This window comes from Helicoverpa armigera, chromosome 11, assembly GCF_030705265.1.
Source record: "Helicoverpa armigera isolate CAAS_96S chromosome 11, ASM3070526v1, whole genome shotgun sequence".
Classification (NCBI taxonomy): Eukaryota; Metazoa; Arthropoda; class Insecta; order Lepidoptera; family Noctuidae; genus Helicoverpa; species Helicoverpa armigera.
Window position 1 is genome coordinate 2,089,335 of NC_087130.1, and position 23,172 is coordinate 2,112,506.

Here is a 23,172-nt window from a genome sequence, read left to right on the forward strand (position 1 = left end):
TAATAGACAATATATTCAGAAATTATTTATTCAAACATAACTAATATTATATACATCTACACCAACTAATTATAAATTAAATCTTCCGCCTCCTCTGTATTATTGTATTTAACCTTTTTAGCTCTGTAGTCATAGTGCTCAAATTCAGGATACTGTTTTATTATTTCACTGTATGCATCTACTATTCTGGCAAACTCCATGTTAGCGATCTGGTAAGGCCTGGTGACAGGATCAATGTCAGCCATCTTGTACATACGCAGTGCCATTTCTTCCCTAGCGTCTTCTGGGAACAAAGTCTGAGCACCTCTGATAGAATACTTTTGTCTCATAGAAAATATTTGCCGAACTACTTTTTCTACCATTTTGAAAGGATGCTGTATTATCGGGTTCTTTAAAGGAGTTAAGGTTACTACTCCAACATCGACATCTGGTTTTGGCAAAAATGCACCTCCTGAAATGTCAAATTTGTGTCTGACTGTGCACCAATTCTGGCACATAACTGATAGCCGACATCTCTGATCGCTCAAGATTCTAGCTGCCATCCTCTCAGCTACTTCTTTTTGAAATGTTAATGTCATCCTTGCTCTCCCAAAAGACCATGGACCTTCTTGCTTTGAAATCATTTCTAGCCACCTGATTATGAGGATTGTAGAGACACTAAAAGGTAGGTTACCAATTAGATGTACTGGTGGAGGTGAGTCATGCCAGTCTGTCTTCACATCTTCAGGAATGAAGTGACCAATGTCTGTCTTGAGAATGTCGCCCGGTATGATATCTACGTCAACTTGATTTCTGCATGCATCAGCAACTAGCTCTAACGATGGTATAAAACGGCGATCCTTCTCTATCAAAATAACTTTTCTTGGAGCTCTCTGTATTATTGACCTTGTTATTCCACCGGGGCCAGGCCCTACTTCACAGACGACATGTTTTTCTAAATTGCCAGCGGCGTTCACTATTTTGTCTATAATGCGAGGTTCCATAAGGAAGTTCTGAGACAGTTCGCGTAGAGCACGAAGTTTGTACAGCCGAATAATATCCTTAATACTTGGTAGAGGAGGTAATCTTATCTGTAAAGCTTTCTTTGCTGCGGCCATTTTAGGGCTGTTGCACTTTGACGGGCTCCTCAAAGTCGTCAAGGAAGGTTTCTTGTTTGACGGCGAATATCGAGTACAAATACACACTCAATACTCCACCACCAAGAGCAAGTCCGGTGATTCTGTTTTTCTTCGCAATCTGTTGCAACTTTTGTACGCGTTCTCGGTTTTTCTGTTCTATCAACTTCATATAAGCAATTTCAGCCGATTTAAGTACTGGGTCTTGAGCCGTACTGTTGATCTTCGGCTTGAAACTGGTATTGGAGTCACCCATTACGAAAACAAATTCTCTCCAAATATAACCTCAACACAGCTCGCAAACTTCCTGAGAATGAATGACAGACATAACCACAGATGTAAAATTGTTACATAATGAATGAATGTTTGAATGATAATAAAACATTCCAGAGCTAAGTAATTGAGATATTAAGCATGAAGAATTATTTTTTTCGATGCAACACCTTAGTTTATGTAAAGAGTTTTGATGTAAAAAGGAAAATCGTTCAAATATTTCACTTCAAAATAAAAATGGAAAAGTCCTTCTCTTTAAAGAAAATTATTATGGATTCAATATGAGTAGATTAACATGTAGAGCAGTTTGAAGCATAAACAGCTGTTTATGACGTCTTCAATTTCATCAACAAAACAAAAGCCATGCGCGCAGTCATCCTTTTCTAAACAAGACTTCTCGTTCGCACTTATACATTTGCATCGGCTCGAACTCGCAACCTCGCACTTTTCGTGTCAAAATCGTCAAATCCCGTCTCGCGTTGCAGACGTTAGCTTGTGCGAGTCGACGGTTGCGCACTATTCGTGTTAAACTTTGTTGTGTTTTGTGTTACAAAAATGCCTTTTATTTCAAAAGACTGGCGTTCACCAGGTGAAGAATGGGTGAAAACTCAAGAAGGATGGGAAAAGAAGAAAGTCCTAGAGTGCACCGCACAGAGGTGAGTTGCGTTGCAAAATAAACACAATCCTTTGTTCGCATTTAGTTGAACGCAACGAAATAACATGAGCCTAGTTTATTAATTTTAACTAACATTAGTGCGCTAAAAATTACCTTTAAATGCTCGATTTTGTAGTGTTATTGTGATTGTTGAAATTGCTATTTTGTATTGCAGATATGCCGCTATAACTAACTTTAATAATGCTGATGATAGTCAGCAGAAATCGTGGTGAGTGTCGTTTGCAACTAATTTCCTACACCTATCTTCTAGAGTTCTAGATATACATCTTGCATGTTATAAATACATACTTAAACATCTTAGAATAAATAAAGTTTCATCACTAAACGAAACCAATGTTACAAACTTGCAATTCGTAGTTTGTTATATTTTGTCGAAATCAGCTGTTGTCTGTTGTGGAACGCTGTTCTGTTATTGATTTTCCTGCGTGCGTGTGTGTGAGTCCTTCGCCTGGTTTGTCTGAACCGCGAGCGAAGAAAGCGTATACATATGTATTTAGATATACTTGCGTATACTTGCCTAAATATAGATAGGTACCTATGTAGTATTGCCGAAATTTTCACGAACAAAGCACTTCGGTTCAAAGATTAGCAGTAGGTAGGTACCTACCTAATTTAATATTTTAAGATGTTAAAGAAGTCATAGTAAGTATTAGGTACGTATGTAGATACCCAAGTCCTACCTACCATACTGTAAGAAGTAGGTACTTGCTTGTTTTCAATGCAGTGAGTGAGTAAGTAGGTTTATTTACTTAGGAAGGTTTTCTTTTACTCACGGAAAACCCCTCTGTAATAAAATAATAGTCGCCCACTCTCACACGTTTTATGACCTATTAGATAAATAGCGTAACTACATCGCTTAGTTTTATGCGCGGAATTATTTAAAGCGACAAAGCTCGTTTATATGTATATAGCTAAAGAAACAGCAACTGTAATATAATTGATTAGGTAAATAAATAGTTAAGTACTTATAGAAATAGTTAAATGTTTATTTCTTAAAGATCTCGCGCCATCTTTTTAACACACACTTATGTCATCTTCTTAACTATATTCGGATCACTTTCGTAATTATTAACCTGCAGCCTGTAGCTGTAAGTATATACCTAGTTCATAATGTTAACTGACTTCGAAAGGAAAATAAAACTACTAAAAACAAAAAGTAGGCAATCTTATCTCTAAAATGCTCTGAAAACAATACGTATTTACATATTCATAATATTGACATGAGTCAAACTATCATACTTACAGATATTCTATCAGTACCGTATCGACGCACAAATTGAGAAAATAGGTCGATTGATAAAGCGGAACTTATAGTAGGTATCTAAACAAATAAACAATGAAATGAAGAATAAATTATACTACCTATATTATAATATGTAAAAGATGAATAAGTTGTTAAACTGTCTAATAAGTATTATAATAGGAACAAACACTTAAACTATTGTCACAGATTATATAATAGTTACTTACTACGTTACTATTGTTTAAAACGATTCATTATATTATATTGTTACCTTAGTGATATTTGTAATTAGAAGCCCCAACTGGCAGGACTAAAACAAAATTTATTGAAGAATTCTATGCGTAGCTTTTAATTTCGATATCGAAACCAAAACTATATTCCTAACTTGAAGCAACAAGGTTTTTTGGGGTGTAGGAATAAGCGAGATGTGCTTTGAGGTGGGGTCTCGTGTTTTGAGGTGGGGTCCGAGTGTTCTGGACCGCCACAGGGGTAATAATAAATTCGAATTCTAAATTCTATTTCCGAATTCAAAAAATCAGAACCAAATTCCATAGACTAAGAAAAACGAGTATTTAATAGAAACGACAAACAAGTCGTGGCCGAATAGAAAAGTTTTGGCCGTATCTAGGTCAGGCTGAAATGTACAGCTCAGGTCAAACCACTCGACTGAAAAATTCCGACTCAACATGAACAACCAATTTGTTTGGCCGACAAATATATTCTTTGGCTAGTATTTAGAACACTCCAGATAGTCTTAAGTGAAAAGCTAGACAAATGGCGGATAGACTTTGATGTATTAGATTTTATTTTGGATCATTTTGCTGGTCTCTCTCCTTACTTTTAAAACAAGGCGTTTACAACAGTAGGTAAAGATACATTTATGAATTACGATATCTTATGCACAATCGTAATAATTGTATCTTAAGGAAAAACAGCTGGGCAGGCTAAACCGGTTAACGCATGTGGTTTATTTATTGTTACCGTATTTATACAATCAACTTCTCCATCAGGAAACAAAGTTTTTTCTTCATAAATCTTTTATCTAGTGGAAACATTAACTGCCCTTTTGAATATTGAAAGTAAATTAAAATAGTTTTGAATAAATGCTGGTCAATGTTTATTGTCACGTGTTGTATCTTTTTATTAACGCTTTTAATTAATGACTCATTCACCACTCGAGACACGCTGTTACCATAACGACAGTTTAATATAAAGTTAGCTACAAATAACACTACATTTAATAAGTTTATCCCAAAAAGGTCCGCCCACGGTTGACAGAAGGATCCGGATGACTCAACCAGTCTCAAAACATGTCCCGACAGGAAAGAGAAAGATTATTTTTAAAATCCTTTAAGATTTTTCTGGTTAAAGATTTCTTGAGTTTGAGAAATACTGAAATAGCTGTCCAAAAAAATCGTGTTCTAATCTTAGTAGACATTTGCAATATAGACGAGTTATCATCACCTGCCTAGCCTTTTCTCAACTATGTAGGGGTCGGCTTCCAGTCTAACTGCCCATATAATCTCACATCCTTCAGTATATCAGTGAAATCTTTAAATACTGTCAGCTACATTGTTGCTCTATTAAGCAAATTAGAATTCATATTTCCGATCAACTTCATATCCTGTAGTTTGTACACTTAATCGATTATGACTGAAACGATGCAAAAAACATGCAACTCTTTGACTGACAAAAATCTACCATAACATGCAATTCCGGTACCAAAGCGGTCCAGTTGACAAAACTATATTTAGTTACTCTAATATTAGCACTAACAGCTCGTAAACAGCTTGTAAATGACGAAACTACTGTGAATCACGATCTTGTCTTACACCGAACCGGTTAAACTAGAAGGGTGTTAACAAATAAAAGGGGTTAGCCAGACAGTCCTTGAGAATTTTGGGGTCCGTACCGGTGTCACGTAAACTGTTGTACCTAGAAGTCTAACAATAACAAAAAACCCAGACATTCCTTTTGCAATCCCTAAAAAAAACACTTTAGAAGTTTTCTGCTCAATCAGCTTTGAGTCTTTCATTGATTTCTTTGCTGACCCGTCCACTAAGGTTAAATGTGTAGAATTAGGGTACGGCTTGTGCATAATGGTTTCGCGTGGGACAACTTAAATGCTTGACCTCTCGTCCTCTAACGATTCAGTCAACTGTGACCTTTTATCCTTTACATGCTTTCGTTGCAAGTACATCTATTTCAAATATGCTTGTTGTAAAAGATGGTATTTTGTCCACTGAATGTTTAGAATGTAAGATAAGGACTCGTGTGGCCGTAACACATTTAGTTTATAGCTGCATCGGTAGCATAACTTAGTGCAAAATGCATATCGTTTACGACCACCTGACCGGCCCGTTTCCGTCTAATGAGTTTCATATTTTGTTGTAAATGAACCTGCATTCAGGATATTACTTTCGATTTGAGTCCTAAATTCTCGCAAATGTGCCTTCTTTGCTACTGTCTTTATGTGGATTGTCTAAACCTTTATCTGTATCTTCGCAGTACATATAATGATGTCTCTATAGTCAGACTTCAAAGCACAGGCCTACACCCCACTGCTTCAAGGTTCAGATCGAATTAGTGTCAATTTGTAGACTTGAAATCTACACAGGCACAGATGCGCGTGTTTGCTGGAATTGATTATGATCGTAAACTTCTAACAGAATATGCATTGATTTAATACTTTAGATAGATAGAGCAAAACTTTCGAAATTACAATTTGAAACTGTTTCATCATGATCCTGAGTTGTTAATTCTGTTTCAACCCATATAACATGTGATTTAATCACAATTCCTTACATAGACACAAAGTCTCTACCAGATAATGTTAAAACAAGTCCAACATCCGATATTTCAATAATAAAATTTCACTATTTCATATCTGAAACATCGTACCAATTATCAGACGACAGTTCAGCTCCATTTAAATACTGGGTTGCATTGCAGGTCGGGAATTAGAAAGTGGGCACGATAATCGTATAGCGTTTACTGCAGTTATGCTTGCAGATGATTGAGACTGCCTTATACTTTAGTTTCTATTCTATCATCGTTTCTATTTGTGGGACCATTCTGTACTGCAAAGTCGTTGGACTCAGTCCCAGTTGTCAAATGATTTTGCATTACCATTGTTTTAAAAGTAACATTTGTCGTAACATTTCCCAAATGTCTATTGTTTTCGGATGTCGTGTTGTGTATCTGTTTGTACAGTCGTCGTTATGTCTCCAGTCGTTCCGGTTTATGCAAAGCAAATTACAATAATAGTCATGTTTGACCAATACAGTGGCCAGTTATTTGCAAACGTTTGTTATTTAGGTTTATTGTCCGCTTTGGTATTTGTAGAAGCCAGTTAATCCCTTGTTGGTTGAAACCTGAAACCAAGTTCATTTCTTCCAATAATACAGTCGGTAAATGGGAACAAATATAATGACCACCATAAAATGCTTTGATACCCTTAGTTTTGCAACCAGAAAAATCTACTGAACACCAGAAAAATAAAGTCTAAAAATGTAATAGTACCAGCTATTTTAGTCACGACTTCACTTTAAATTGTATTCGACCACCAAATTTAGTAAATGATCACCAACTCTTGACGACCAAATTAATGTATTATTTTTGCCTAAATAAGTCACTGTGATTGCCATAAAATGTAGGCTTATTATCAAATAAAGTATTATGATGCCATATTAAGTTATGTGTTCGGCTTGCAATGCATGCGTGAGTGTCAGTATGACGAGTGACAGGGGAAAATGGAAGAAAATTACATATTGCGCCGACCCCAAGTAAAATTGGGAACAGGGCAGGAGAAAGAAGAAGAAGAATGTGTTTCTCAATACACTCCCTCGAAAACACACTCTTATCGCACTGTTTAGAGGCATGCAATAGACAATTTTCCACCCTAGTGCAGGAAAAGGGTCCCCATAATGTTATTACATTTATTGTATCAGGCCGAACTTATTTTTTATTAAACGGTTTTATTTAGCTCACCCCGTTTGTTTTATTTATTATTTATTCATTCTTGGGTCAAATTTAGAAATTGAAATTTCAGTGCCTTCCTGTTGTCAGATTGATCTGAAATTTGGTACACACCTTTATTTCCGATGACAATACAATATAGTAATATCAATAACATTGCAAATCCAAGATGGCCGCCGGTACAAAATGGCGGATAACGTAGGTTTTATCAATCCCGTCAATGTGGGTATCAAATGAAAGTGCTCAACCAGTAGAATACAATGTACTATACAAAATTCAAATCCAAGATGGCGGCCTCTACAAAATGGCGGATAACTTAGGTTTTATCAATCCCGTCAACATGGGTATCAAATGAAAGGTCTCAACAAGTAGAATACAATTTACTATGCAAAATTGAAATCTAAGATGGCCGCCGCTACCAAATGGCTGATAACAATTTTTAAACGGTTTTATTTAGCTCATCCCGTTTGTTTTATTCAAATTTCACCCTCTTCCTGTCAACCGATTAATCTGAAATTTTGTATACACCTTTTATTCCGATGACAATACAATATAGAAATATCAATAACATTATAAATCTAATATGGCCGCCGGCACAAAATGGCGGATTACATATTTTTCCACAACCCCCTCAATATGGGTATCAAATGAAAGGGCTACACGAGTAGAATACTGTCAGCAACCCCAGCGGGGCCCAACGTGGCCAAGGCCTGCCTGGGCTGCGGGATTGTTCGAAAGAGTTACCGTGGCCCTGCCACCTCAGCATGGCGATTCTATCTCTATTCTTCCAAGAAACGACAAAGCTCTTTCTTTCCCACTCGACATGTCTTCTACCGGAGCATGGCGCGAGCTGTAGACTCGCGTTTCTATCAAGAGAAAGACTTTCCATAGCAACGGATAAGTAGCTAGTGATGGGTCGTTCTGCGATGAATTTACGTTTAGTTAGCCAAAAAAAATGTGTCAATGCACTATTTTTCACGCATGAACCTATACATAAACTCACGTAACTCAAAGTAACAACAAAACGTATTCATCGAACTTATTTTTTATCTGTGGAACTAAAATGGTTCATGTTTGTTTGTTTACAAAAAACGATTATTGTTGTTGATTTTACGTGTTTAAATATTGGTGATTACTGCGTGCGGCAAGGAAAAAGTAAGTAGATTTTGTGATTAAATAAATAAAGTACTGATTATTCCAATAGTTGTGTGTAATTAATCCAAACGAACATAATAATTATCCATACATACGATGAAAAGAACAAAGGAAAATAACATAATAATCTCAATAAATGGTGATTGGTGGCATTGTTTGATGAAAACTTTGCCATGCACAGTTCAATGCGTTCCTCACTGTTATCTTGCTTCCCTATATTATTGTCCGAAGTGTTTTTACTTTCGTCGTTACAAAACCTGTTTATTTACAGCGTACGAAGTCCCATCCAATAAACAGAGAAGATAGTATCCCGATCCATTGGGAAAAGAAGGCCACGATAAAGAAGAATAGGTCCGTATTCAAACGCTGCTGAAAAAATATGGAAAAGAACGAGTTCTTAGCATACAATGCTGACACGAGAAACATTCTATTAGTAAGTGTCTTTAAATAATATTCATTTACTAGTAATAGTTCTCCAGACTTGTTGGTTTCATTCTAGTTGCTAGAATGAAACCAACTCTCATGCTTTGTTTTCAAAGTATAATTATGGCAATAATAATTATAGTACCTATTTGTTACCTTGTGTGATATAAGCAACAACTCTTAAGATAAAAAATAAAATGAGACAATCATTTACACAGAGGTAAAGGTTTATTTACATAAAATTAAGGCTACAGATAAAGTCATTTATTCAAAATAGGCTGAAAATCAGCAGCAGAAGCGGTGGAACTAACTCCCCAGCAACTCAATTCTGTCTGTATGGTTTGAAGAACTGTTAATATACAAAGATATTCATAATAGTTGCTCTTCTGTGAGTTGCAGCTTGTAGTAAGCTACCGCTAAGGTCATTTGTGTGTCTCTCTCTCTGCCTTTCTTCGGGAAGAGTTGTAGCATAGGCACCCTGCAAAAAGAAATAACTGTTTGGTAAAGAGTTTTTACAAGAATTATTTTACAGTATAATAAAAGAATAACATACTGATAGTGACACATTATCAGCATTCTTATTGATGTCATGAGTCAAGACCCTAATGCATGACTAGAATCCCCTGAAAATGAATGTTAATTTAATTTTGTGTTCTTGTTTCAGATTACAAAAAAAGGATGCTAAATGACAACTGGGTCGTCAGTTTACAAATTATTGAAATGATATAATTTAATAAAGAATGTGAATATTAAAATCATAATGGTTGTTTATTTAAAATGTCATTTTTTTCTTAGCAGATAAAACTGTCCAATTCTAGAGTCATATAGCCTGCGCAGTTTGTTCTTAATGAGAGAACTATTAAAAATTGATTGCTTATGAACTCTGTCAGGATAATTGGCATTTATGTTCAGTATTTTGCACTCAGTATCTATAATCTGAAATAGAGGTTATATCTAATATTAGGTATCATCATCATCTCAGCCATAGGACGTCCACTGCTGAACATAGGCCTCCCCCTTTGATCTCCACAGATACCCGTTGGAATATATTAGGTATACCAACCTTGTATTCACTGCCAAACAAATTGCTTAAAAAATTTGCTAACAGTGGTTAGTAATGTTGTTAATGACCTAAGCAGGACCCGAACAAAGAACCTGCAACAATTAAGCTTTGTTAAATATTTTTCTTCTGTTTAATTATTTTCCTGCAATGAAGGGCAATACCTACATAATAGACAAAATAATCTTAGAAACAATAATAAATGAATAGATCTTTCTATATTTAACTTATCTATAAGGACGAAAACTTTGTCATATTTTTGGTTGGAAAGCACAACGAAATAAAATAGACTGTAGGTACTTACATTGATATGAACAGGCAGACCCTGAGATATCCTAGGAGACAGATTCCTGGCACAAATACTGCACCATCTCTGCACATTTACGTTTTCAATGTCGAGAGGCTTAACACTCGTATAGCTCGTTCTTTGAGCTTTACACTGATTCTTCTCAGCATAAAAACTGACCACATGACGACGGTAGGACCCCGAAATACTTTGTAAATGCTTTTTGAGATCTTAAAATTATAATAATATTCTTGTCTACTCTTGTCTAGGTCCGATGAGATGTAGAGTATTTGACATTTCATATAGAAAGTTATATCTACTCCCAAATGTCAAAAGTAGAGAAAATATAGTCGTCATGCTCGACGCGATAGACACATGTCGACGAAGAAAAGAAACATTTCTTTTCTCGATGTCAAACATCGCCATGCTCGGATCGATAGAAATCTTTCTTCAATCTGTCATTTTGTCGATTCTTCGGTAGACAAAAGCTGTTTCTATGGCGGTCATGCTAGGCCCGCTGGTACATAAAAGGCCTACGACAAAACATAACTATTTTTAGTCAGTAAGAGTCTGGCACTCCCTTACCGCTGCTGACCCAGGGACAGGGTAACTTGATGATTTTTGGCGTCGTTAAAAAAATTGACTTTTTTTAAAATTAGATTGTAATAAATTATCAGATAAGAGACCGTGTAATAATGATGCACTAGATGAATTAGATAGGATGAGGAATATTCGGTAGGCATTTTCATTAAATACTAAAAACTAGAAAATAAAAAATCGGTAAAAAAACTTTTAAGTCAAACGGTTTTATCTTATGTGCACTGAAAACTAGAAAATAAAAAAATAGTTACTTACCTGTCAACCTACGTAGGTGGTCTTGGTCATATTAGACTAAAATAAAAACGTGGGGCCCCTCTTAAATCCTACCTATGGCAAAGCATATCTTTATACTTTGGTAGATCATGAGCTCGGCGTTCGCTGGTGAAGCCGCTACGGCTGATTATTGATTGTCAAAATATCCAGTTACGATTATAGTAAGTCGATGCAATCCACACCTATTATACCTCTAGAAGAAAGTACTACAGCAACAGTTAATGGGCCCCACGTTTTTATTTTAGTCTAATATGACCAAGACCACCTACGTAGGTTGACAGGTAAGTAACTATTTTTTTATTTTCTAGTTTTTTGTAGTCAGTTTACTTAAACAGGATAGCAAGATGTAAAAACTTTGATTATCATTTTATATTAAAACGCTGGTATAATTTTGATGATCATTCACTACTTTTGGTGATCATTTACTACTTTTGGGACAACAATGATTTATTTGGAGTCATTTTGCTTAAATAGGATAGCAGAATGTAAAAACTTTGGTTATCATTTTACTTTAACATGGTGGTTTAATTTTGGTGATCATTTACTATTTTTGGCTTGCGCATGATTTATTTTGGAGTAATTTCACTTAAATAGGATAGCAAAGTGTTAAAACTTTGGTTATCATTTTACATTAAAATGCGAGTTTCATTTTGGTGATCATTTACTATTTTTGTCTGCTATTTGTTACTATTTCTGGTGATCAGTTAAACATAAGCCTCGGTAAATTACCTATTCTTTCTAGACGACTTGTTTTTAAATTCAATTAGTGATGGATGAGTAACAGACATAATTATAGTAGTCTAGACAGCAATCAGTAAGAGGCCTAAGTACTTTCAATCTATCTTGAGTGCAGTAACTATTGCATGATCATTATATTGCAAATGATGAATCAATAAAACGTCAGCTACAGACGCTCGTAAGACGAACGGCACAGATGATATATCTATTGGCAGCTAAGCAGAACATTCTACTCACTACGGTTTACTATGAAAGCTGGCAGGAAGCCAAAACTCTTGTAGATTTATTTAAAAAGTACCAGCATGGCTATATTGAAAGAGCATCGTAAGAGGGTATAAATGATATCCTCACATTTCCTAAGAAATATCTAGAGTCGCGAAAAGAGGTTTGTGAAAATGTACTGCGGAAAAATTCGGTGAAATCATAAAAAAAGACTGGAACATGTTTGACTGAAATTTCTATTATCGTGTGATTTGAAAATTGAATCGAATTCTGTTGAAATAATTCAGTGCGAGTGTAGCGTTGCAGAAAATAAGGTAAACATTTAGCTGAATGTTTCAACGGCTTCAGTTCATTTACCTCTGACTAACTGTGGTACTGTTTTATTTTATTGTAATGTGCTCGTAAAGTAAACACGGTTTAATTTTGGACTCAGCTTCAAGACATCAATATTTCCTTCAAGGGTTTGGAGAAGGACCAAAACACTCTGGAATTCGAGAGCTAATTAGTTGAAAATCGAATTTAAGCTCATGAAATACCAACTAGAAGCATAGATTTAACTTGACGATACGAACGAAATCGGATCATGCTTCGGTGAACTCGAACAAATTAGGTGCCTTATCCCGAATTTGGATCGTAATGGACCGGTATTTCCGCGACTACTCGAGCGGATACCAGAAATTATTTCGCAATATACGAAGAAGGAGCTACGATTCAATAGAACGGTCACTGTAAGCGAACAAAGGTCTAAAGAAACAAGACAACTAAACTGGAAATAATGTTACGGAAGAAAACAGCTATTAATATGCAGATTTAGAAATATTTATTGAAGCTAAACACACGAAGTAAACACGAGATACAGATGATTCACAAGATAAGAAAGCAGACGCAGAGACGCCTACGAAGTTCTTGGCTATAAAATATATCGTTTGTTGAACTCTAAATTGCATTGTAAGGCTAATCTCAGACGGAGCAACGTTACATTTAGATTGCTTTTTATGTAGTTTGAAATTGAAAATTAAATTTCATATTTGGTAGAATTAAATTTTGCTGAAATCACAGCAACCCGCTTCGCAGGCATACTTAATGAGCAGCAAACTCGAAATATTAAAAATATTTTTCAGTCGCGTGGCATTTTAGCGCCATATTTTTGAGGATAGTTTTAGATTTATTTAACTTCGGTAAAATGCAGTTTGCAGTTTTGAAAATGTTTGTGCTCCACTTTAGGAGCATCGTTGTGAATTTGGTCGCCATCGTTAAAAATATTTTAGTTTAGGAAACTGCGTCAAATGAAACGTGTGCTAGCATATAGGCCATATCACCAAAGTAAGCATATTTACCAAAAGCCATATTTCTGTTAAATTACTTCAGTGGTTTATTCGCAATCGCATAATGTACATACAGTCCATGCCTATATTCGATGACTATCCTAACTTATCTTCTTCTAGGTTCTTCCTTCGGCGATTAACGGTAATTTACCAACGCCAATTCGTAGATGATATGGGTTCTGCTCACTTACTAAGATGTCTCAATGAATCATAAAAGATGTAATAAAAACGTTGTGCAAAAGCAACAATAAAAGATTGTCACTTACAAAATCTAATCAACTTAACAATTCTTCTTTGTTCTTTGTAAACTTACTACAGTTTATTACAAGTTGCAAAAATAGCATGTTTTATAAAAGTGCGGCCATTATTGACATCATCAATAACGATATTGCAATACCCATTATCGCAGATCGATTGAACTGTCTTCTACTATTTTATATAATTTCTACAAAAGAATCCGACGTTGACACTATTAATTTAAATCTTGATCTGCCATCAGGTTTGAAGGACAGAGACAAATTGTCCAAATAACTTCAGTTGAAAACAAACCGCACCCATGTTTTAGTGGATTCTTCGATTCTACCACACCCACTGAAAAGGTTAAAGTTAGCCATTTAGGGAATTGCACTGATATCTAATGCATCAGATTATCTTTCTGGAAAACTGCTGGTGGAATTGAAACTGTAACACGTGAGAATAAAGACGATAATGCTATGGAAGAGGTATATTTTGGAAACTCAGTGTTTCGGGCTCCCTCGTTGCTTAAATCTTGATTAGGTAAGCTTTTAGTTCGTTAACTGTTAAGTTAATGAAATGGATTTATTGGAAAAAGGCATTCATTTATCTAATGACGAAACAGTTTCAGTATTGTACATGGAAATATACCTCCATGCACTGGGCACTATATTAAAAGATAAAGGAAAGTTTAAATAAATCGAATGTACGTTTATGTCATGAGAGCATTTCTCTACCTACCTATTATTATCAGTTTGAATATGAGTTCGTCTTCAGGTGCAGCAACCAAAACACTGTTCGAATATCCATAACATTATATTCCGTGGGATCTTTTCGGATATTTTATAAATACTTACTCCTTTCTTTCGTTAACAGAAGAGAGAAAGCGAAATAAATAGTCTCGTATTTGCTTTGAAGTAATACAAAGCGGACTTAGGATAAAGATGATTAAAATCTTTAAGTACATCAGTAACTTTTCTGTAACTATTATTTCTGTGAATAGCAATCAGTGTCTTGATTCCAAGTTGTAGACAACAAATGAAGTTGTATCAAGTTCAATTTGGCAGCCAGTTCAACAGATGCTTTGAAAACAGAGTTGAACTTTACAAACTTGATGATGGGTTAAGTTAGTATCTTATAGCAGCAGTGAGTGTTATAATTATTTTATGTTTTACGTGCAGCATTTCGTGATTATTAATGCAGAATTTCGCCTTTACTGTTAACCTGCCAGTTACAATAAATAGTTAGTGATTTACAACCATAACCACTAGCTACAATATTTGTAACTGAAATATTGTCAAACAATTTTTCATCATCAATTTCCAATATCGGAGTTCATAAACAATTAGTCTTTCTAGACATTCGTTATTTGGCTCGCTCGTTCGTCTATTTGTCCTACGTGACAAAACTAATCACAACTTTTCCCAGCTTTAATGAAAAAACTTTTTGGACAAAACCTTGACAATTGACACATTGGTATTTAGTTTTCGGACAGTTGTTAGAAGACGAGAATACTAATTACCATTTACAAATAGGTAAACTTCAGTGTAAGCTTTGTAGAGATTGGTAGATGTTTTTTTATGGAAATAAATCAGATTTGTAACTTTTGATAGGCAAGCACTCTGTCTATCTTGTATAATTCAGCTAAATTACTCTTAGGACAAGAATTATATGTATGTATAAGATCACTTTTCATAACATCACCATCACTTTTCATAACACTCAAGATTTACCAGTTGCCAGTTTAAAGTCAAATAACATCGCATATAATAATGCACATGAAATCTGGGACAAATGATCGTACATTACCACACAAACATAATATAATAGATATAATACATGTAGATACTTGTGAAGTTCGCATCTATCCTAGAATTCACAAGCGGGTCATGGTCGAAGTTGGTTAGGAAACTATTGAGTAATCTCTGCGGATGCAACACAGCTTTAACACTTCATTATTTATGTTTTTTCTCATAAATTAGAGGCTTCAATAGGATATCTGTTCAGAATTAGATCATCGATGTATATGAAGTTGCTTTGAAGGATGTCAGGTTCTATTGTTGAAAGGAAACATACCATATTTTCACTCTATCAATTCCTATAAAAAATTCTTCTTCCATAAAATAAAAAACGCTATGTACCTTCCTGAGAATTTTAACGTTTATGTCTATTTCTGTGATCTGAGGTTTAAGTAATAATTTTCCTCTCAAAAGCAAGCCCTTTGAAAATCCCTGTCTAGAAGCCTAAACTCATTTTCAAATCTAATTGTTTTCTGAAACAGCTTCTTGTATTATATTCCTTACAGTACCTTATGTCTCGTGATATTATATTCCCAAATGTAGGTCGTGTAGCTTTGGCAGCCAAGTCAGATAGGGTGTCGCGATGCTTGACATCGACCTCATCTATATTTTAATAATCATGACAACCGTCCTCTTTAGCATCCCTTCTACATATCAAATTACTGATTACTAGATTACTCCGTAGGTGCTATTGGTTTCTTATAGGTATAGGATGATAATGATGAGGTTAAGAAGATCGGCATTCATCCTTAAAACATTCAAATTAATATTATATTTCCAAATTGCAAACCTTAAGTGGATCCTCTACAGATATTTTAGTCAATGGAATACTTATTAAAATCAAGCTACTACTTCTTCGGAAGCTTTTTTTACCAGTAGTTTTCTACATAGGTATTTATTTATGGCTTGTTCATATTAGGTATATATGGCATCCCATTGCTCTATTAAAATATAGTTTAAGTAGTTTGTGGAAAATGAAACTGGACTTTAAGGAGACCACGAGGATATAGATTTGATCCTAAAATAGATTTTATAACTTCATGCGTCACTATTTTTAAGTATTTCAGGAACGTATATGTGGGGTTACTGAATTAGAATACTGCAGCCACTTATTTTAAACACATGTACTTGAATATCGTAAAAAATAATCTTACAACTCTTACCTGTAAAATCTTATTGGTTTTTAATTTCAGGAACACAAAATAGATAGCCTATTTTATGATGAGGGAACTAGAGACAATGCTGTAAACTGCATCATGATCGGTTCGCACAAACATACAAACCTACAGACAGGCAAACACACAGACATCCAAGTCAATTTTTTTTTTTGAAGTCTAATAAAATACGGATGTTTGCTTATTTGATGCCAGAATCATTATCAAAAGATTAGAACCCCTTATAATGAAATCTCTCGCGTCAGTATGTCTGATGTGTTCCAATTCAGCTTCCAGCAAAGTCCAAAACAAATTGACTTGACATGTCTTGAATAAATTGACGCGGAAAACTCGCTCCAAGTTCCAACTCTTCGTATTCTGTCCGACAAATTGTCGCATTGTCGATAATGTTTTCCAATAGTACCTAAGTCTTCAGAATGGTGTTTTCGATTACATTTGCGATTCCTCTGGGACCTTCATTAGTATTCCAGCGACAGATTTATTTCTTTGCCCATTTTCTTTTATTGCCGGTAAATTAGCTGATTACTTGGGTTTCTATCTAAACTTGATCTAGGTTCTAGTATCAAGAAATCTACTAGATATACAAATTAACACCTAGGTGCGTCTGTAATTACAGCTACTGCTTTCGCTATTTCTCCAGCTAATTAGCTATAATTACCTATAAACTGTGGATATTTATGACCAACCTTACCCTGTGCAACACCTTCTTGGAATAAAATTGTTCGAAAGCAAGTAGTTGCAATTCTAACAAGAAAAGGAAATGTCTCGGTTGGAGACCGCTGTCATTTACCAATCAACAGACATCACATTATTACAAACCGACCAATTTCAAAAGACAATTCAATCACACCATTTCGTATAGACTCCGCATCTATTGCACTTAGTTGCATCAAGTTACAATCCTGATGAATTAAAATGAACGTAATATTATCCAGATAAGGTTGAATTTTGTATAGTGTCATCATTAGGGTTATTAGTTGAAGTGGGAGAGAGTGAAAGTGCTTTCGATTCCCTTGTGTTTATTTTCAGACTGCGGAAGTGTTGGTACAAACAACAATAATTACTGAGCTACTGGTACCTTTGATGTTTTTGCTGGTAAAAATAGTTAATTGGTTCAGGGTGGCGATTAAGTTGTAAAGTTTTGAGAGTAGATTAGTAGAAGTTGCCAAGTTCAAACGGTTGCTGTTATAAGCCAGTAAAGAGGATTTAACTTTGGATTAATCTCCATCTCAAGAGCAATACAAACTTCAAAAATGTTAGCAACAATATCGTGATGCTATTGTTTCGCCATAAAAAGTTCAAGATGTCTACCAGCATTGTAACTTATTATTAAAAGTGAGAGTGTATCGTTATACCGTGTTATTGTCGGTACTTCAATCGTAATTTGTGTTATTTCGTAATATACGAACAATGGCACATTGAAACCTCATAATGCTACGAAGCGATACGCATCAGATTGTCAAAACGACAATATTTCCCAGAGAAAGTCTTGTAACTGGAGCTCGTCAAAATGTTTTTGTCTACAAAACGATAGTGTCGCCCAAGAAACAATGTTGATGGTTGCTTAAAATTTCCAAAACAAGAGTCAAAGAAAATGTGAAAGTCAAACAAAAACAAAGAGAAACAATTCTTGAAATTCTCGTTTTATAAAGTGGAGAATGGCGTGATAAAGTTTTTCAGAGTGCCATCAATATTTACGATGTCTATTTTAAGCTTGTAGCTACAATCCCCAAAGAGGTTGAACTACGTAAAGTCAAGATTAACTAGAGACTGCCAATTAGGATCAAGTTTTTATTTAATGAGTCACAAAAATTTTTGTTTAATTAATTACAAAATCTTATCGCAACGTCGCGAGACTTAGCGAAGTGTTATCTATCCTCAATCAGCGTTTGAAGTCTTTGCCTTCCATTGTTTTGAAACGTTTGGAAGCAACGACCGGCATGCAACGTAACCACATTGCAAGCCATTAAGTAATGTCGCTTCGCTTTTCGAAATAGATACGGAAGAAAATTGCTCCCGAAACAGACTTAGCATCCAAAGCATCCAGTCATGTATAGCATCTAAAGAGCTACGCAATAAAAGAGCTTTAACTTCTAAAACGGGAATGAAACAGTTTATAATCGTTGAGACACGTCTATGCGAGGGGTGATTAAAGGTTGGTCGTTGTCCGACCATCCTTGGCAAAAAGCCAGGATGCCGATTCAGGGAGAAATGTTCGCCTTGTCGGCTGTTTGTAACTATTTAACTGTCTATGGTCGGGTGTTCCAAATTCTAAATTTTAAATTCAACTGTCACGTACGAAATGGTTGTGGGACGAAAAGTTACCGAGTTCAAAGAATTTTTTATGACTCAGTTATTTTTATATCGCTACATCGTTATGGTTGGGTCTTCAATGGGTACACGGTCCATTAATTTTAATTAAGAAATGATTGGAGCATTACAAAAATATGTTTTTTGATTCATTGGAGCCGAAAGAACTCTAGTCATCAGTATTCTGTTGTTTTTCCACGTTCATTGTTTATTTTCTATCCATTCGTTGTCTCTTTATCAGAGTTGTTATTCATTTAGAATTAATTAGAATCAGATAGATTTTATGCAGGAATTACTTCTGCGTAACATTTCGCCATTATTCCGGATAAGACAACAGCGGAAAATATTATTACTATGGACTTACTATACAGCGGAATAATTAATAATATATTATTAGAACTTGCATACCTCATATGTCCTTCATTATTCATTAGAAATTCGTCTACAGCTTTATAAAAACAAGGTTTTGACAGCAATTCTCTCCTCTTCTCTTCTTAAACGGTCAATGGTAAGATTTAAGTTTATTAATTCAATCAATAAGCAGCTTCAGATAATAAGATTTTATTTAAACGATATATTTTCACGTCCTTAATTTTAAAAGTCAGACGACATAAAAAATCAGGATGATTTTTGTAACTTGCAAATTTTGACAGCGTCGAATCGCACAATTCACATTCATTGGCAATTTAAATTGATTGAAGGGGCGTTATTGGAAAAAATATTGTCTATGGAAGCCATTCAACTCGTCACGTGCAAAACTTCGGTCCAAGGTTCAAAAGCAAAATGTAATACTTTTTAATGAAACAACGATTAAAAGGAAACTCTGGTAAAACCAATTTAAGGAGCGTATTGAAAATATTCATGAGGGTAAACTAAATTATGCATAGTATAATATAAACCGTTGGTTTGGAAAATTGGTATGGAGATACTGAATCTTCTGCTTATAACCCTTCGTTTTTCTGCTTTCTCTAATAGTATTTTAGCTATTCATAATAAGAACACGTAAGTATGGATAGTAGGATTTCGATGAAATATTCAAAGATAGGCGTAGAAAAAGTCGAAAATGGATTTCAGTTATGAAATAAAATGATCGAGAACGTAATATATTTTTACGCTCTAATGAACTAATGAGTAACATTTCACCTCTCGATATTCCACACGAGTTAACACAAAACTCTCACATTTATTCGCATAATATTTTATTATTTTCAAAAAAATATTTTCTAACATTATTCTAACGCTAAAAAGGACTACAAAGGCCTATAAATACTTAGCACCCTTCCTTCCGCAGTCTGGCCTCAACTGTTCGTCCATTTAATAGGTCAAGGTTTTAGAAGTACGAGGCCTGTCCCTGGCCTCAGAGCCCAGTATTCACAATACAACTCCATTTATGTTCTATAGGACTATTGCCTTTCTTCTTATTGGACCTATTTGTTTGATCGAATGAAATTGTGATTTATGCTTGCAAAGAGGTTTTATTGATTCTGGTTTGTTGGCCGTGGTCTTTATTTTTAAATTGATCTTCAATCTTTTCGGGATTTGAGTTTATGTGATCACACTGTAGTGAGTTCAATTTATGTGTGGATTAAAAAATAATTACTTATTATTTTTATTGAACTGGTTGGACCTATGATAGTTGAATAGCGTAAAACAGTGTTATACACCCTTGATAAATACTAATAAAAATGTATATTTGTGCCTCTAGTACCTGCAGTTCATAAATTACATCAAAACTGAACCAGCCATAAACTACATTACTGTTTATAATGTGGTATAGAAAAGATGTAGATCATCAATTAGAGCAAAAATATGAATAAGTATCATTGTGTACTGTTTACAAACAATTTCTATAGTCCATGACCTTGGTTTGCGTCTCGTGACATAGACGGATAGCCACAAGTTCAACTTTTATTATTATTGATACGGCCTTGTGAAACGGCAGTTTATGCACTTGATCCTAGTTTAAATGCGTGAAATAAATAAAGGTGCAATCCGACCTTTGATTGGCGCGGAAATTGGCCTATGGTGTGTTTAAAAAAAAATCGAAATGGCCAGTTTTTCCATAGACTGATAATGTCTCTGACTGATAATAAGAAACTTACCTGAGAGAAAAACTATTACTTTTGGATTCATAGGTCTCAGCAATTAAATTATAAGCAGCCATTATTTGGCAGATAGCATTGACTATCGGATAACTACTTTATCCGTAACCATTAAAACCGGACTTAATCTTTAGAAATTATGAACAATAGTAATAAAATTGAACTTACACATTTCAGCTCCAATAAAATTAATGTCGTAGTACAAAAGTCGTGACATTTTTAATTAATATTTGGCTTGGAGCCAAATACCTGGCAGATGGCACCTATGAGCTATGCGATTACAAAATAGGAGTTCATTGCTATTGGTCTCATTGATCAAACAATGCGTCAACTGTTACTTTCTGCTATTGTAGACACAATGGCTAGCATAGTAAACGTAAATGGGTACCTAGGTAAAGTAAGAAACTTAATTAATGAGATAGAAAATTATTTGATCTATGTTTTGTTATATATTAGACAATATAAATCAGAGAACATTTAAATGATTTATAATATGAATTTTTTTATTGAACATAGGATTCAGTAAGTACCTACTTAATGTAAAGTTACATACTTAAATACTAGCAGCTGGTAGATAACATGCACAAAAATCAGGTTTTATAGCTCAATCCTTTGATTCTATGCTCAATAGAAAACTTAAGTTCAAACAATGACAGGTCTCTAGAGGTATGATAAACTCAACTTTGAAATATTGAAATTCAAAGACAACTGTACATACTAGCTCCACTAAAAATTCGTGTTGCACGTCAATAAATCGTTGCCAAAAAGAAACACTTTCAACGTTGTTGCATCGAATCTGTAATTCAAAATGGCATTATAGTGGCGCCTCTTGCTTCACGCGACTGCCTGTCATGAACGTTGCACGCGCTGACCCGGAATCTCCAGGAACAACTGGTCCGCTTCGAATAACATCACCGATGTATCTAGAACTCCCAATATCCAGTAAAATCTTAAAACAACAGTTCAACAAAAATGGCCGTTCATAAACACATTTAACTTCGCCGTTCTATTTTTGAAAACGTTCTTAGCCCTCTGATTGCATCCACTGTTCCATTTATGAATTATCATGTTCTCCAGATAGCCAATTAAAACTTCGGATTTTCGGCTGCGTTCCATTTTCATGCGTTCACGATTTTCGCACGCGATAGCTTTCGTTTTCGCTAAGTGTGGACTCAATTACATCAGCCTAAATAATATACAACGACAGTGAAATTGTCGTCCGCTTTCCCGCGTACCAGTGATGCGATTAATTAATGTCGCATTACGCAGCTGACAATTATGACACCAGTATTGACGTAGCCGTAAACGTATGCAAATCTTGTTTTGCATCGATTTTAAAATATCACCTTCCTACTTGGAAGTTGCGATAGGTTTGCGTAATTTCAGTTTTTTTAAAAGGAAAACCCCTGAAGTATGTGAATTACTTACCTGAATCGATTAATTTTAGATAACATCGAATTATTTTCCTTTATAAAATATACCATGCCGAACCATTTTATCTGATAAAGATGCACGTATTCTCAAAATTCATCGTTGCAAAATATGTTTGTCGAATAACCTAGATTCTACAAGACGTCTATTACATTTTATAACCGTATCTCCGCTTGCTGCATCTGTCTCGGATTTTTCACTTCGTGTCGGGACTTTGGGAGCAAAATAAAATGGTTTATTTCGGAATTCTTTCTCTTTATTTAGATGGCCTTCTTTCATATGTGATTTGTTGTATGATACGTAGATAAAATGTTATGGTAGATCAAGCTTAGATGTTTATGTTCAAAATCATATTTTAGATGCATTTCTAGCGAGTGCTGGCGCTGGTTTTTTGTGGAGAATGAAAAATCTGCATTCTGCACATTGCCATTTAATGAATTGGGCTCATGGCAGGTAAATCAATGAAGTATTGAAACTGAAAATCTGAAAACTCGCAAAAACTGTTGAAAATTGATCATTTCTTGTCGTCAGCGGAATTTGTGCTACATTCTCCAATACAGGTCTTTTGTTTACCAACAAACTTACCATGTAAACATCCACCCGTTTTACCAAACGCAAAGCGAATCTTCTGATCCCACGTCAACGACCTACGCTATTGCACTGCCATTCAAACCAGACCACCGCAACTTGGTCCTTTCCCCCCTTCCTTTACTCCTAAACTTGCTACACAGAGACGCAACTGAAAGGAATTCAA

General features: G+C 35.0%; 3 protein-coding genes and 2 long non-coding RNA genes across 5 annotated transcripts in view; 2 read left to right on the forward strand and 3 right to left on the reverse strand.

The window, feature by feature from the left end:
* Positions 1-12: 12 nt before the first annotated feature.
* Positions 13-1,097, reverse strand: LOC110373687 (dimethyladenosine transferase 1, mitochondrial). The gene has a single exon (XM_021331022.3). The coding sequence runs from the start codon at positions 1,095-1,097 to the stop codon at positions 66-68; it is 1,032 nt and encodes a 343-aa protein (XP_021186697.3). The 3' UTR covers positions 13-65.
* A 1-nt stretch (position 1,098) lies between these two features.
* Positions 1,099-1,371, reverse strand: Ccdc56 (Coiled-coil domain containing 56). Its single transcript, XM_021331023.3, has one exon. It carries the CDS (start codon positions 1,369-1,371, stop codon positions 1,099-1,101), a length of 273 nt encoding a protein of 90 aa, XP_021186698.1.
* A 416-nt stretch (positions 1,372-1,787) lies between these two features.
* The window catches only part of LOC110373706 (F-box only protein 32), a 30,036-nt gene continuing 8,651 nt past the window's right edge, over positions 1,788-23,172 (forward strand). The window contains exons 1-2 of the mRNA XM_021331046.3: positions 1,788-2,044; positions 2,219-2,272. Coding sequence (XP_021186721.3) covers positions 1,944-2,044; positions 2,219-2,272 — 155 coding nt within the window. The 5' untranslated portion in view covers positions 1,788-1,943. The remainder of the gene's footprint in view (positions 2,045-2,218; positions 2,273-23,172) is intronic.
* LOC126056199 (uncharacterized) lies at positions 8,128-9,687 on the forward strand. The gene is made up of 3 exons (XR_007511894.2): positions 8,128-8,440; positions 8,712-8,873; positions 9,528-9,687. It is a non-coding gene; the product is annotated as an uncharacterized LOC126056199 (long non-coding RNA).
* On the reverse strand, positions 9,038-10,732 carry LOC135117461 (uncharacterized). Its single transcript, XR_010276923.1, has 3 exons — positions 10,228-10,732; positions 9,927-10,018; positions 9,038-9,341 (listed from the first exon to the last, which is right to left on the reverse strand). It is a non-coding gene; the product is annotated as an uncharacterized LOC135117461 (long non-coding RNA).

What these genes read in the sequence shown, in the direction of transcription:
- Ccdc56 (XM_021331023.3), bottom strand. Translation starts at nt 1,371, where the DNA reads ATGGGTGACTCCAATACCAGTTTCAAGCCGAAGATCAACAGTACGGCT.
- LOC110373687 (XM_021331022.3), bottom strand. Translation starts at nt 1,097, where the DNA reads ATGGCCGCAGCAAAGAAAGCTTTACAGATAAGATTACCTCCTCTACCA.